We start from the raw sequence: 16,392 nt of genomic DNA on the forward strand, positions 1-16,392 counted from the left end.
GGTTAAAGTTTAAGAACTTTTTTTGGAGATTTTTTTTATATATACTAAATTTATTTGAAAAAAACATACATTTATTCATTAAATAACATAAAATAAAGATATCATCTACATCAATTTCACTAAAAACTCATATATTTTTATTAATAACCACAATAATGATAATTTATATATCATTTTTGGGATTTTTTATGATTCGTTTTAATAAATATCATTACTACAATAATAAAGATATCATCTAAATTAAATTCATAAATAGAGCTTCATAATATATGTGACCTAGAAACGCACTTACGACAAATCAACAAAAGTCCTATTAATTGTATTTAGTATGTGTTTCTATAACTATTATAACTCATATATTAGGGTTATTGTCATAAAATCTCTCATATTTACATGAAACGTATAGTTATGTTTTAAGTTCAAATTTGTGTTCATTAATGTCTCACATTTAGGTAAGTATTGTCATTTTGAGCTTTTTATCAGGTTATGAAGAGAAAGAACATTATGTGGACGATGGTGGGTAGGAGATGAAGAATGCAGAAGGTAGGTTAGAGATGGTGTTGATGGGGACTACCGGTGTTTTGTGGTGCAGATGGTGTTGTTAGTGACAAAGGGTGGTGGTGGTGATAGAGTGTAGTGGTGATGATGATGTGTAAATATGAGGGCTTTTATGACAATGGTAACTGACTAAAAGGGTACAAAACCTGATAAATGTTAAAATAATTTTTTTTTACAAATGAGACATTAATGAACACAAAAACGAACTTTTTTTGATTTGTTGTAAGAAGTGTGTGTTGGAGCCCATTTTGACGACCAGCTTGTGCAGAAGAATATTAACATCTTGAGATTTAATAATAAAATATGAAGAGCACGACATAGATGACTATCCGATAATTTTACTAGAAAAGAGAATAACAAAATATGACAATACAAAAACACTTTGTGAGAGAAATCCCACCACATTCTCTCTAACCAGAGGGCTACATTTTGGTGCACTTCCAACTACTCATCTTTATTTATAGAGAGAGGAACCTTACAATACAATAAAGAGAAATAAAATAACTTAACTATCACTCATAATTTGTAAAAAATTTCCATGCTCTAACAGTGTGTTTCTAGGACACATAGTGTGCATAATGGAGCTCTATTTATGAATAACAACTTCTGATAAACCTTTATTTTTTGAGATGTCGTTCGATTATGAAATGATCTACGGTAAATTGTAGTTTTATGATAAATGTTTTACACCCAAGACCTAAAAATTTAATAATAAAGTAGCATTTGGCCTAAAAATGTATTTATTGCGACAAATCAACAAAATCATCTTAAGTTACATAGGATATATAGATGATATCTTTATGATTGTTGTAATAATATTTGTTAAAGAGAATCACAAAAAAAAATCCAAAAATGATATATAAATTACTATTATTGTGTTATTTAATAAAAAAAAATATCTTTATTTTTAGTTTTTTAATAAAGAAATGTAATTTTTGTTCAAATAAGTTTACTATATATAAAAAAATTCCAGAAAAATCCTTAAATTAATTAATCTTATTAACGAAAAAGTCATTAATGATTTTTTTTGGCAATTTAACCCTTAAAACCAGTACTAACCGGTTATAAAGGTTATTTCGTAAGTGTTATTGGTTTCAATGATTAAATTGAAAAAAAAAAATCAAAACTGTCTTTCTGTTAATAGAGCCAAAATATATGAATTTTTTTCCTTCTTGTTATTATTATTTTAGTTATAACATGCATCGTACAATTTGAATAAATATTACTACCTCCGTCCCAAAATAATTGTCCACATTTGACTTTTCCAGCCTTTATTCTTAAAATTGGACCTTAAATAATTTTCTTTTTGATAGATAATACTTAATACAAAATATATGAATAGATTGTAATTTAAAAGTCTTTTCATTGTTATAAATTTCATCAAATAATATATAACACAAATACAAATATTTAAGGTCAAAGTTGAAGAAAAAAGACTTCAAAATTCAAAAGTGAACAATTAATTTAGGACAGAGGGAGTAATAATAATTAAGAACAATAAAACATACCAATATATTCATAAAAACTCTTTATTTTAAATTAATTCAGGATGACTATAAACAGTAGAATGTTACTAAACCAATTTATAACAATCATATAACACACTTACATAGATACACATACATCATAGTCCATAAACTCTTGAAAGAAATACACATACACCCTATAAACATTGATCAGTAATAAACTAATTTACAAAAATAAGAAAATCTACAAAATCTATCTTAATAAATGAAGATCATTTTGTCAAATGTCATCTTCTCATTAAATTTGACACGTAATTTTATAAATCTTTTGATTAAATTTAAATCCACATGTCATTTTGTGATTTTTTTGAATTAAATCAATTAATATGCCACATAATACTAAACTTGGTGTGAGACCCATGTATTACATGGGTTTATTTAAAAAAAATTAAATATAAAATTTTAACAATTTGAGAAGTTTGAATTTATAAAAAAAATAAGAAAAAATTTAAATTATTAAATTAATGAGACTTTAATACATTGAATACATTACATATATAAATCATTTCTAATAAATACCTTATATATATATATATATATATATATATATATATATATATATATATATATATATATATATATATATATATATATTACCTTACATATTAAATGTGAAATTTTAATTTAATAAAATGAAAATTACAATAAAATGACAAGTGGAAAATAAAAAATTCAAAAAATCTAGAAAATGACATGTGTACAGATGAAGGATAAGAGGTTATAGCAAAAAAAAAAATTTCATTTATTAAGGAGGATTTATATATGTAAAGTATTAAATACATTTAATGTGATAATAAATGTAAAGAATCTTAAAAGTCTTATATTAAAATACATTGATATATATTTTTTTTAATCAACCCGTCTAATACACGGGTTTTACAACTAGTTTTGTAATAATAGTTTAAAAAAGCAAAAACCAAACTATACCAAACATAACTGATCATTTCGGATCAAAAATCCATACGTTTGTGTCTTTGAGTCTGGTGTATTATGACATGTTCTTTAATATGTAACAGTGATTCTGACATTATCTTTAACTTGTTCACGTAAATCTTGACGATGCTTATGAGTTATATATCTGACCTTTACGTGCATGGATTGAGATAACTTAGAAATTTTAATTTTAATATCTGAATCATTATCAGTTGTATGAAATGATTAAATCCAATAAATAAAATAAATCAAACACATTGAGATAAAAATAGGAAAGAAGAAATGATCAGCTGTTACGATTTTTGAGGCGCCTGCATCGCTCTCAACTCTCTCAAGTTCGTTTTCTGAATCACAATTCCATTTCCATGAATAAACGCACACAAACAAACTTATTGCATATCCATAAAATGATAAAATGCTGTAGTTTGTATTTCTCGGACTACACATTGCTTCAGTGTATGTGTGTGTTTTCACACAGCTCACGGTGGCGCTAATCGGATCTCCATAATCTCCATTTCATTCGGTTTTCTGTTCAGATTTTGTTTCAATCGCACACAGTTTCTTCAATCGGAAACGTATCAAATCTGTAGTTTCGAGAGAAAACGTAGTGAAATTGGAAGAGGAAGAAGAAGAATCCGTCGACGGCGTTAATCGAAGAAGAAAACAGCGGAGTCTTGTGTGATATGAATGGACGTACAACGAGACGACGCTGTTCCCAGTGACACATGGAAGATTCACTCCGACGATCATTTAGCCATTGAAATTCCTGAAACAGCCCATAAGATCAGCAGCGGTATTCTTCTTTTCACTTTTCCCATTTCAATTGATTAATGACAGTATATGTGAAATTTCTGACTGTTTCAACTTAACCTCATTAGAGAATGATGGCTATAATTCTATAACAAGTTACATAAATTAGAACTTATTTTGGTACACATTGCCATTGATTCGAAGAGGGTCTTTTATATATATATATATATCTGAAGATCGATTGCGTCTATATAGTTTCTTGTAACTGTATTGGAAATGGAGCTAATGAGACTGATCGGTTTTGGGTTTATGATGTAGACTCATGGTTTCAAGCGGGATTTGTTCTTACGACTGGCATCAACAGTGCTTATGTGCTGGGGTACTCAGGTGCAGTCATGGTTCCTCTTGGTTGGACAGGTGGAGTTGCAGGTTTAATTTTAGCCACAATCATATCACTATACGCAAATGTCCTAATCGCAAGGCTCCATGAATTTGGTGGGAAGAGACATATCAGATACAGAGACCTTGCAGGCTTTGTGTATGGTAATCACCATTCACCAAACAAACATGAAACAATTATACATTCTTGAAAACATAACTCATAAAAATGGTGGTTTTGTAGGTCCAAAGGCTTATGCTCTTACATGGGTGTTGCAATATGTCAATCTTTTCATGATTAATGTCGGTTATATCATGTTGGCTGGTCAGGCTCTTAAGGTACTTTCCTAGGATTTATTGTGTACCCGACGCGTTATCAAATATAACGTGTCATGTACAATAATAGAATTGTATCATGGATAGTTGTTAATTAGTTGATGTTAATTTGATTTTGCAGGCTATTTATATAGTTTTCAGGGATGACAATGCGATTAGGCTCCCGTACTTCATTGCCATAGCAGGGTTGACTTGTGGCATTTTTGCAATTTCTATCCCTCATCTCTCAGCTCTAAGAATTTGGCTTGGATTTTCAACATTCTTCACTCTAGTATACATTGTGGTTGCAGTTGCTTTGTCTCTTCGTGATGGTATAATTTCCAACTCTCTGCTATTTGTGATCAAAAGTAAAATAACATGCTATCGCTAAGGTGTTCTTTTTTACTAGATTACTTAAGTTATATATGTTTTTTTTCCTTTTCCTTTTGATTTAATACATAAAGAACAACTTATCACCTTATGCTAAACATATTTTATTCAGACAACAATTTATCCATACAACACAATCTTTGCGTTGACTTATAGGAATCGAAGCTCCACCAAGGGATTATAGCATTCCGGGTACAGAAACGGGCAAGATCTTTACCACCATTGGTGCTTCTGCGAGTCTTGTCTTTGCTTTCAACACAGGAATGCTCCCGGAAATACAGGTAAAAAAAATTCAGAAATTTGTGATTTTTTTTTTTTGTTACATTTATGAAGAAGATGAACGATGTTTTTCATGTTTTTTTAATTGTGTAGGCGACTGTGAGACCACCTGTTGTTAGTAACATGATGAAGGCGCTCTACTTTCAGTTTTCTGTAGGAGTTTTGCCACTTTATGCGGTTGTGTTTATGGGGTATTGGGCTTATGGCAATGGAGCATCTTCCTATTTGCTTAACAATGTTCATGGCCCAGTTTGGGTCAAGACATTTGCCAACTTATCTGCCTTTTTTCAATCCGTTATAGCTTTGCATGTAATGTTCTCTATCTATTGTTTTTACCCGTTCTAGTTTTATAACGAGATTGAACAAGATTGGACAAGTTTTAAAAGGGCATTTACGTCTTTTGCACAAATGACAGACCGAGAAAAGTTCTTGTCCCACCTCCAATCCCAAATTCCCAATCGAGTACATGCTAAATGCAATATAACTTTTTCTTGAAAGTTTTGTACAAGCTTTTCAGGGGCATTTTTGTCTTTTGCATAGACAAGAGATCGAAAGTGACTCTTTGTCATGTCCCACCTTTTCTCCTAGTCCATTATGCATATCAAAACACAAGACATCCTGTTCTGTCATGTTTTTTACAAGCTTTCTAGGGGTATTTTCGTCTTTTGCATAGACAAGATCGAGAGTGACTCTTTACCCTTTCCCAACTTTTGCAATAGTCTAATGCATGCCAAAAACAGTACAACATATTCTATCATGCACATGCTTTCTAGGGGTATTTTTGTCTTTTGCAAAGACAAGAGATCGAACTTTCCCGCTTTATGTTCTAATCCAATGCATTTCAAGCATAGGACAACCTATTTTGTCATGTTTTATACAATCTTTTTAGTGGTGTTTTTATGTTTTGCACAGATGACTAGTAGAACGTATTTTGTCATGTCTTGCCGTGTAACATAGTTTTTTATCTGTTGTTTTCTTAAGATATTTGCAAGTCCAATGTACGAGTATTTGGACACTAAATACGGAATAAAAGGAAGTGTGGTGGGGCTTAAAAATTTGTGTTTCAGAATCATTGTTCGAGGGGGTTACATTGGCATTACAACCTTGGTATCAGCAGCATTTCCATTTCTTGGAGACTTCATGAGCTTAACAGGGGCGATTAGTACTTTCCCACTTACATTTATTCTCGCTAATCACATGTATTTAGCGGCCAAAACAAACTCACTCAATGCTTTACAAAAGTCATGGCATTGGTTCAATGTTTGTTTCTTTGGTATCATGGCTGTTGCAGCTGCTACTGCTGCTTTTAGGCTTATTGCTATTCACTCCAATACTTATCATCTTTTTGCTGATATGTAATCTTTTTAACTTATTGTAGATTTTATTATATTGCCTAGAAATGCTTTTTCATTTATTTTACTGTGTTTAGCCTGCATTGGACTGACACTGACACAGATCAATATAACGAAAACCGCAATTTCCTGCTTCACCAAAAAATGTGGATTGTCACGTAACAATAACAAAAAAGAAGAAGATTTAACACAATTAAACAAATGCTACAGCAAACTCAATACACTAACTGAAATATGGATCAAAAGCAACTATTACACAGAAAAGATTATTTGATTTTCAACAAAATCCACTCCGAGTTTTGGGTGACTAGGTCCAGCCTTGAAGAATGACTTACTTTGGATAATTATCCAGAAACTAGCTTTACCACAATGCAGAGGGAGTTGAGCATTATCAATATGACTCTTAAGTATTGGGTTGCATAAATGAGACCAATGATTTGTCCTTTGAAGGAATTTCTTTTCACCCCTGAGTATTCTTGAAAGCTCCATCCTCTAGGTGCAAGAAAACGATCTTCATTCAATACTGCTAGTGCATTTGCTATAAGCAAACACCCCTCTAATAGTGTCCACAGACCCATATCCTGTATAATAAGTGTATGTTAGTCCACTTCAAAAACTTATATTTCTCTTCATTTACAGGTGTTGTACCAAAGTTGAAGTCACTACATATATTCAAGTTTCTAGGGTTCTTCATGGCGTTATTATAGATCCAAATGACAAAACAATATGAACTGCTAGTGCTAGATCAGAAGGCATTTCTCTGTTAGATGGGAAAACATTATATGATAGTAAGTAACTTCCATATCATATCTTGAAGGAATTTTATATCTGTTGATTTACCTCCAATTATAGTAGACAATTATAGATACAACAAATGCATCCAGGCAAACATATAGCTCGATTTCGTTATTAAAATTTGAGAAGGTCAATTAAGTAGAACAATTTCTTCCACAACCGAGTTCAGTTCTGTGGAACTAGATGAAATTAGGAGATATTGCACGAACATTTTGGTTTCTCGTTGTCTGTTTAAACCCTAGCGTGATTTATCAAACTTCTAAATGTGATTCACAAAAATTTCTGCAGTTGATAGAGAAACTGAACCTTGACATGAGGTAATAATATAAACCCTAAAACATGGATTCGTTTGGAAGAATAAGAACTCACCTGGGTTAAGGAATCGAAAGATCAGGAGGAGTGGAATCGGGAGACGAACAGAGATCGATCTGATGTGTATCGCGTACACCGAGAAATGAATCTTTGAAAGAGGGTTACACCTTTAATGGTAATTTGCATTCTAGTCCTCCTGTGTTTGGCGTTTAAGAATCCGCATCCCTGATGTTTGAGGGGATGTTGAAAATAAAATAAATAAATAAAACTTTTTTTTTTTAGATAAACTCACCATGAGGTGGTTCATCATTTTAGTGAAGACACGAAGGCATCTTGCCTAGACCATGCAAACGAGTCGTGCTATTTAAGTTGAAACATTAAACGAGTTGAAAAAGTGTCGTGTAAGCCGACTTGTTTAATTATCAGTGTCTTGTTGTGTCACCAAGTTTATTTTTATGTCAAGTTTGTGTCGGGTTGTGAGATAGGTTTTAGATCTTATAAATGTTTTGTGTCATGTCGGATAGAAACATTAAACAATATGAAAACCGAAAAGAATAAAAGTTAGGAAGTGAAAATGTGAAATTCACAAAAAAAATAATAATAATAAATAAATAATAAAAAGAAATGTGGAAGAGTACGAATTTGGAATGAGGGAGAGGGAAGAGGTGAGGTCATGAGGAGGATGGAGTGGTCAAAGGACAATAGCATGTGAGAAAACATAAAAATGAAAAAAAAAATCTTGTCATAGATGATTAAGTGTTTTCCACATATAATAAATGTGTTATTTTCGAGTTATATTCTAATTGAAATTATCAATTCTAACCTTACTCTTTTAATTCACGTGTCGTGTCTTATCAACCCGTTTAATTAATTGGGTTGAAACCTATCATTCAAATCCATTTATTTTGTGTTGACTTCGTGTCGAGTCAGTGTGGCGTGTCATTTTTTGTCACTTCTAGTTTTGCCATTGGTTTACCATTTTAGTCAAAATACAGAAAGATATACCTTTGCTTTTGCAAATGACATTGCATTACCCTTTTCTAGTCATGTGTGATTGAAGCCCCCATTATTATAACTTAAAACTCCCGAATCGAGAGTAATTGACATTGCCCTTAGCTAGGTTATGGTTTAAATATATGAAGTGGAGACCACCCATATTCAAGAGAGTTTGTGATAATAATTGTTAAATAAAACCAAAGGAAAAAAAAAGTATAATCTTATATTAAAAGTAAATCTAGAATCTAGACTCTCATTTTTAAATAAAATTCGATAGTTTGCAACTTTGTATCAAAAATGTATTTATCAAAATGTATTAACGATGAAAACCTCTACAAAATTCAACCCTTAATTGCACATCCACTTTGCATCTATTCTAGAATTCTCTTGGCTCATATAAATGATATAATTATGAAGAGTCAATAACCATTTGCACTTGTGGCCCTCTTGTTTGATCCATTTTCCTTTCCGGTCTCCAGGCTGATTAAATGATCCTCTCCCCGGCTCATCTTGGATCTCTTCTTGTTAGTTTCTTGATCTAATCTATATATCTAGTGTCACAAATGCAACCAGGGAATGGATTTGCATAGAAGTTCTCTTCTCTTTTCGGTTTCACTCCGGCTACTCTACGTTGCGGACTGCTTGTTCTATTTGCATGCAACTTCTTAACTTGTAAAGAGAAATCTTCCCAACTCAAACGCCCTTCGTCCAGCTGATCCAACACCTTCACAAAGTTCCTTCTGCACCAAATACCAAATAAAAATGTCAATGCTTGAATCCTACATCAACTAAACCATGTGTCATCCACCTCTATACGTGCAACTCTCCTATTTTTATAAGATATCAAAATCAAAGACTTCAAGTACCTTATACATATCTAACATGATATTTAGAGTTTTAGATTGACGTTATTTTGTTCAACATCAAGTCTTAATGATAATGTGACTTGTGTTGCTATTCTTGTGTTAGATAGTCATTATTGGTTATGTCTCCTGAAAGCATCCACAATGCTTAATTTAATGAAATGGTAGGATGAATGCCTAATTGGTGTGTTCAATAAATTAAACTCAAACATAGTGGACTGTTAGAATAGCATGCAATTAATATTGAGTTCAATGGCCATTGAATAGTTCAAGGGAACAAAATAATTTTTTAATATAAAATAATTAACACAATAATGAATTTCTTTTTATAAAAATATATCCCATTAAACTTTCGTAGAGTTCAATGCATTTTAGGTATGAAAAATTGTAAAGTTTATAAAAAAGTAAAATGATGATGTGATAATCTATTAAACTATATAGAGTTTAATGCATTATGGATCCTCTAACATAATACAACTAACGTCTAACACCTAGATCACCGGCTCAACACACATCGCTATCTCATCATGCCTCCATCTAAAGGGACTTTTTTTACTTCTTTTTAGTTGCATCTCTTATTTAAACAAGGTATTAGTCAGGTAGACAACACCTACCAACCTAGCTTCCATATTCACATGAGAATCAAAGACTCCATATATCTAACACATTATATATCAACGGTCACTACTCCCTGGCAAGGCCGATCCAGACGGTGGGCAACCCGGGCGACCGCCCCAGGGCCCACGTCTCCAGGAGACCCAAAATTTATAGGGTATGTAGTGCATATATATATATATATATATATATATATATATATATATATATATATATATATATATATATATATATATATATATATATATATATATATAAAGTATTACCTAAATGATTTTTAAGGCCTAAAGTTGTTCAAACTCAAAGTAGCTCAAAAGATAAACAATTTAGCTTGCTTGTTATTGCTAATTGAACGCGTTTATAGTGAAGAATAAATAATATTTTTTTTTGAATCTTTATTATATTTGTCTATAATGGACCTTTTTTTTCTTTTCGCCCCGAGCCCCATATACGTTTGGACCGGCGTGCTCCCTGGTTAGATACATGGAGGCGAGTAACATCTTATTGTGTGTGTTGGAATACCACATTAGCTAGAGAGTGGTCTCACTAACACTCTTTATATTTATTATAGAAAGTCAAAGACTCCACATACGCTTTGTATTATGTAGGAATGATGCAACTTTTTATTGGGTATTACCGAAACTTACTTATCGGGATAAATCGTTTTCTCGAACCCTTTGAACATCCGGTGTCCACGGATAGCCTTAGCCATGTTTCCATCATAGGTGTACACAAAAACATCGCTCGCAAGTGCTAGTGTATAATCTAATGCAGCAAGCTGATTATGCATGTCTTTAAATGGCTTTAGCTCATCTTCGGTTGCTAAAGTAGAATGAGTTGATACATTAGGATACTTTTCCTTAAAATCTTCGAGTCCATGTTCTCCATAGATCTCACCCGCCACAATATATATCTTCGTACTAGAAGGAAATCCCATAGCCTGGAGAAAAATAGCAGACTCACGAGGCGTCAAAGGGCAATTCCCTTGTTGTCGTTTTTTCATGCTTTTGATATTCTTAACCTTCCAATGCTTTACTCCGTACCTCAGTGCTTTAAGCTCGCCGGCCTCCTTTTCAGAAAGACCATGAGTGCATCCGGTGAAAGCTAACATGTCCTTTTCAAATCTACAAAAACAATTAGAATTCACGTCACTAAAAGGTTGTTTTTAGTAACGAGTTGAACTGATTCCATTGATGTTGTTTCGAGTTTTGAAGAAAAAGATGATATATAAGTAAACTATGGATACTTTTAGATACCTCAAATGTAGAGCAAGATAATGCTCGTTGTTTTGTTTAAGTCTGTTGACTAGCTTTCTTGCAAGCTCGTTGATCTCCTTTGTGGATTTCAAGGCTTCATACATGGTTCGACACCTGAGCTTTTGGATGGAATCCGGGATGCCATTGTTAGCGAGCCGCGAATCAGTGTGAAGAAATTTAACCACTTTTTGACGCCTCAACAAGGAAAGAATCTCACCTTGATAGTAATTGGGCTGCACCAAAATTAATGATCGATTTATTGAAATCGAAATACATGTCTAAAATTTTTAATTAAATATAATCGTATATATAGACATGCCATTGACCACGAAATTGGATCCTTTTGGTGGGGTGTGATTCCTGCAACATGAGGTGGAAGTGAATCAACTATGTCGATGTCATCTTGTAGGGTTGTCGTGAACTTCTTGACGTCGAAGAGATCTTTAAAATCACTGGAAACAAATCAGTCTCAGAAAAAACAATTAATGACAAATGCTTTTGTTATGATTTATTTACAAGTGTTATTAATTATCACACCTTGGATCTGTCCAAAATGACTTGTGATCTACCGTTGGAAGAACCAAAGTCGCATCCATGAGTTTTGCAATCGCTACCATGTCACTTATCTGCGATCCGAAACACATATATTACAATGAATTAATTAAACTTTCTCAAATCTTTTGCATGAAATACATTATCTTATTGTATAATTTTTCGTTACTAACCCCCATTTTCATTTGGTTTAACCCACCATTTGCGTGAACTAGGATGTAACCATTTGTGGGAGCACTTCGATTTCCTGAGAACGAAAAACTTGCAAAATTGGTAGTGAGTTAACAGATTTTGATCTTATTAGACATGAACACGAGACGAGATTAGTTTGCATACTTGTTTCACCTCCCAAACGATCAATGCATCCATAGTGCTCATCGCTTTTGGGATTTCTCCATATGCTAGGAGCCTGTGATCAAGCAAACAAAAAACCATGATTCAAATCATAAAGGAATGGTTGATTTTATCATCAAATGCAACAAAAAAAAGTTCTAAAAAACCTGCACATTTTCAAGGTTTGTTTCGTCTAGAATTTGGCGCCTAATCACGATAGGATCTTCGTCATTAGCTACATGATCACCGTAGGTAATCATGCGAATATACTTGGTAAACATGACGATTACCATTATTAACATGAAAACTGTGAGAATGCAATTGGTCTTATTCTTCCTTGGAATTAAACATTTCAAGAAATACTTGATTCTTCTACATATCACGGAACGTCCATTTGTCGACACTTGCCATCGGTGGTTATGGTGGTAATATTCGTTAAAACAACCACCACCACCATAAGTTTCTTGCAAAGAGCCTGTTGAACCAATTATCCTTTTTTTTCTTGTCGTAATGGGCAAGGTATTACCTGAGCCCATGTCGCCGGTAGATGACATTACATCAAAATCGATATCGTAAGGCAAAATCGATGAATATTATGAGAATATCGAGTTATCAAATTTGTTGAAGATGAAAATGAATTGAATGGATAGCTTGTGTTTTTGCCCTCGTTTCTGTATTTCTCATTCAAAATTAGCAACTCCGATTTCCCTTGTTTTTCCTATGTAATGAATGCGAATTATAAGCTCAAACACTATCTTTCTCTATTTCTCACAAAACAATACTAGACCATTCGTGGACACACGTAAATTCATAAATAATAATTTCAACGGCATACCGATAGTTTCTGGCATAACTGATTTTGAACTTGGTCTTTAAGAGTTCAAACACATACAAATTTATAGCTTGTTGTTTTCTTAGAAGATGAGGGCTTGGAAGTTTTTTCATTTGTTATCTATTAAGTGTTAGTGATAATCATTAAAAGTAATATTTATAAGAAAAAAAATAAGTGGGTGTTTGGTCGAGTAGTTTAATTAGCAAAGTGTTTGTTTAGCTCAAAATGAGATAAGGTGATAAACCAAAATGAAATAACTTATCCAAGCACTTAGGGCTCTAAACGAACTAAACGTTCGGTGAATTGTCCGTAAACTGTTCAGCGGGAAGTTTATTTACCACTACAAGAAAACTTGGTAAGTTCCTACGGAAATCAGTGACAAAATTTTTCTGTGGGAAATTAGTGATGTAATTCCGACATAATTGTCACAAACATAAATACCCTGATTTTAATAATGAAAAACTGACACAATAACGACGGAAAGCAAAAGAAATTCTAGACTTGGTCTTTCTGTCGGTAATCACCGACGGATTTCCGAAATGTTTTTTTAGAAAGTAAATCAACTTTTTTTTATGGTAATATTCCAAAAATAATTCAATTATTAATTGTATAATTTTTTTATAATTAAATTAATATGCATTACCAAATAATTCAATTTACTAATTATTATAATATAACACTTATAATTAATAAGAAAATTATAAATTATCAACATAAATGCTATTTTAGAAAATAAATAATTTTTTTATTAATATTGTTATATAAATAACTTAATTGTTATTAATAATAGTAATTAATTATTAACTTTTATAATGAGAATATTATAATTATTAACCAAATAAATCAATTTTTTTTATAAGAATATCAGTACAAAAATAGTTTAATTGCTATTAATATTATTAGTAATTAATTAACTATTTATTTTTTTAATTAAAATAATATAATAATTCTTATTAATTACTATTTATCATAACTATTAATATTAGTAAATAAATAACTATTTACTTTTTTAATGAAAAAGAAGTAATTATTATTATTAATTACTATTTATCATAACCATACGTCGTTTATCTGCTTGTTTTTTCTTATACATATATTATATATGTGTAATATAAATCAACTAGACGAATGCCCGCGCGTTGCGCAGAAACACCTATATAATTGAAGTTTTTACAAATATATGTTTTTTTAAATATAACGATAACGATGTTGTTAAATTTGATATAATAATTTGTATATACTAAATTGATATAATATATTGATTATTTTGAATTATATGATAATATATACATCTATCATAACTTCAGAATCTCAATCGTTTGAATGATTTCTACCTGCGAGTTATACATGAATATAATTAAATATAATATATTGTTTAATATTATTTATAGTTGTTGTTATTGTTAATTAATTTTTTAAAATTTATCAGCTTAATGTTTTAATCTATCATTATTGATTATTTAAAACATCAAACATTACTTTTGATTTTAAAGGTAACAACATAATCATTTATATATAGTTATTTTTAACTATTGCTATTGTAAGTTATTTTAAGCTACTTATTTAGAAACTTTTAACGATTATGAAAATATATTTGGGAAATATTTTACTTAAATTGATATTATAGTTTAGTTTTTGCATTCATCACTACCATTTATCACTTTTAACTCTTTACAAAATATTCTTTCGTTTTTTTAATTGGAACTGAAATTTATATTTAAGTTCACATTGTAATATGCAGAAACACCTATATAGTTGAAGTCTTTACAAATATATATATATATATATATATATATATATATATATATATATATATATATATTAAATATAACAGTAACGTCGTTATTAAATTTGATATAATAATTCGTATACTAAATTGATATAATATATTGATTATTTTCAATTATACAATAATATGTATCTATTATAACTTCATAATCTCAACTGTTTGAATGACTTTTACCCGTGGGTTAGACATGAATAAAATTAAATATAATATATGGTTTAATGTTATTTATAGTTGTTGTTATTGTTAATTAATTTTTTAAAATTTATTTGCTTAGTGTTTTAATTTCTAATTATAATTATTTAAAACATCAAACATTGTTTTTTGATTTTAAAGGTAACAATATAATCATTTATATAGAGGTATTTATAACTATTGTTGTTGTAAGTTATTTTAAGCTACTTATTTGAAACCTTACTGATTATAAAAATATCTTTAGGAAATATTTTAATTAAGTTGAGATTAGAATTTAGTTTTTTGCATTTATCACTACAATTTATCACTTTTAACTATTTACAAAATATTCTTTGGTTTTTGAAGTGGAACTGAAATTTATATTTAAGTTGAGCCTATAATGTTATATTTTAATTAATAATTTAAGTATTTTATACAAATTGCTCAAAAATTATACATTTAAAATGATAATGGTTTACATCCAACAATATATTAAAACTAATAAATTAAGTATAATATGTTAAAAGTTAAAAAAACATAATTTTATAAGTAGAAGTAAAGATATTATTTTAATATTGAAATTTAGTTTATATATGATTACACTTTAGATTTGATATTTATTTAACCTAATTAACAAATTATAATTATTATTATAAAGAAATTGAAAAGTCATGGGAGTTTCAAATGAATGTGGTGAAAGGAAAAAAGAATGGGGGTTTCAAATGCATGAGATTCAAGAAAAAATGCTAGCTTTATAAGTATGTATGATAATGATTACTATCCATTCCGACGGACCTGTTCTAGTTTCCGACTTTTCGAGCATCATACGTCATTTTTTCCGATTTCTTTTTCTCACACACATATAATACATCAATAACCACACATTTTATAAATTATAGTTATTATACACATACATAGGATCCTGATGGTGTATACGGTTGTATGTACTAAATTTGCTATAATTTGTTCAATGTTTATTAATTGGTGTATAATAAAGGAGTGAGAAAGAGAAAGCGATAATAAACATGTTTGGTACCCGAAAACCTGAAAATTAGAATTGGAACGTTGGTCCCGAAGATGTACACGGGTGTACATATATGTATATTAGCTATAATTTATAAAATGTGTAGTTATTGATGTATCATATGTGTGTGAGGAAAAGAAATTGGAAAAAATGACGTATGGCGCTCAAAAAGTCGGAAACTAGAACATGTCCGTCAGAAATCCGTCAGTAATTACCGACGGATGATGATATTTCGTCGCTAATCGTCCGTAATTACCGACATATTTCCGACGGAAATGTTCCAACTTTCAAGTTTTCGAACTCTATACATCATTTTATCCGTTTGGTTTTTCTCACACATATATTATACATCAATTACTATATAATTACTAGA

At 30.6% G+C, this 16,392-nt stretch overlaps 3 protein-coding genes across 3 annotated transcripts; 1 reads left to right on the forward strand and 2 right to left on the reverse strand.

Annotated features, from left to right (window-relative positions):
* Positions 1 to 3,302: 3,302 nt before the first annotated feature.
* On the forward strand, positions 3,303 to 6,538 carry LOC145088534 (proline transporter 3-like). Its single transcript, XM_079026901.1, has 7 exons — positions 3,303 to 3,810; positions 4,086 to 4,310; positions 4,390 to 4,484; positions 4,603 to 4,792; positions 5,007 to 5,131; positions 5,223 to 5,438; positions 6,111 to 6,538. Exons 1-7 carry the CDS (start codon positions 3,705 to 3,707, stop codon positions 6,486 to 6,488), a joined length of 1,335 nt encoding a protein of 444 aa, XP_078883027.1. The 5' UTR covers positions 3,303 to 3,704; the 3' UTR covers positions 6,489 to 6,538.
* A 53-nt stretch (positions 6,539 to 6,591) lies between these two features.
* Positions 6,592 to 7,801, reverse strand: LOC145088535 (uncharacterized). The gene is made up of 2 exons (XM_079026902.1): positions 7,646 to 7,801; positions 6,592 to 7,062 (listed from the first exon to the last, which is right to left on the reverse strand). Exon 2 carries the CDS (start codon positions 7,057 to 7,059, stop codon positions 6,826 to 6,828), a length of 234 nt encoding a protein of 77 aa, XP_078883028.1. The 5' UTR covers positions 7,060 to 7,062; positions 7,646 to 7,801; the 3' UTR covers positions 6,592 to 6,825.
* Positions 7,802 to 8,976: 1,175 nt separating this feature from the next.
* On the reverse strand, positions 8,977 to 12,496 carry LOC145090064 (O-fucosyltransferase 19-like). Its single transcript, XM_079028415.1, has 8 exons — positions 12,371 to 12,496; positions 12,207 to 12,279; positions 12,044 to 12,117; positions 11,856 to 11,944; positions 11,638 to 11,770; positions 11,319 to 11,551; positions 10,710 to 11,186; positions 8,977 to 9,324 (listed from the first exon to the last, which is right to left on the reverse strand). Exons 1-8 carry the CDS (start codon positions 12,494 to 12,496, stop codon positions 9,123 to 9,125), a joined length of 1,407 nt encoding a protein of 468 aa, XP_078884541.1. The 3' UTR covers positions 8,977 to 9,122.
* Positions 12,497 to 16,392: the final 3,896 nt, after the last annotated feature.

The sequence above is a fragment of the Lactuca serriola genome, chromosome 2 (assembly GCF_051521515.1).
Source record: "Lactuca serriola cultivar US96UC23 chromosome 2, Lser_US96UC23_V15, whole genome shotgun sequence".
Classification (NCBI taxonomy): domain Eukaryota; kingdom Viridiplantae; phylum Streptophyta; class Magnoliopsida; order Asterales; family Asteraceae; genus Lactuca; species Lactuca serriola.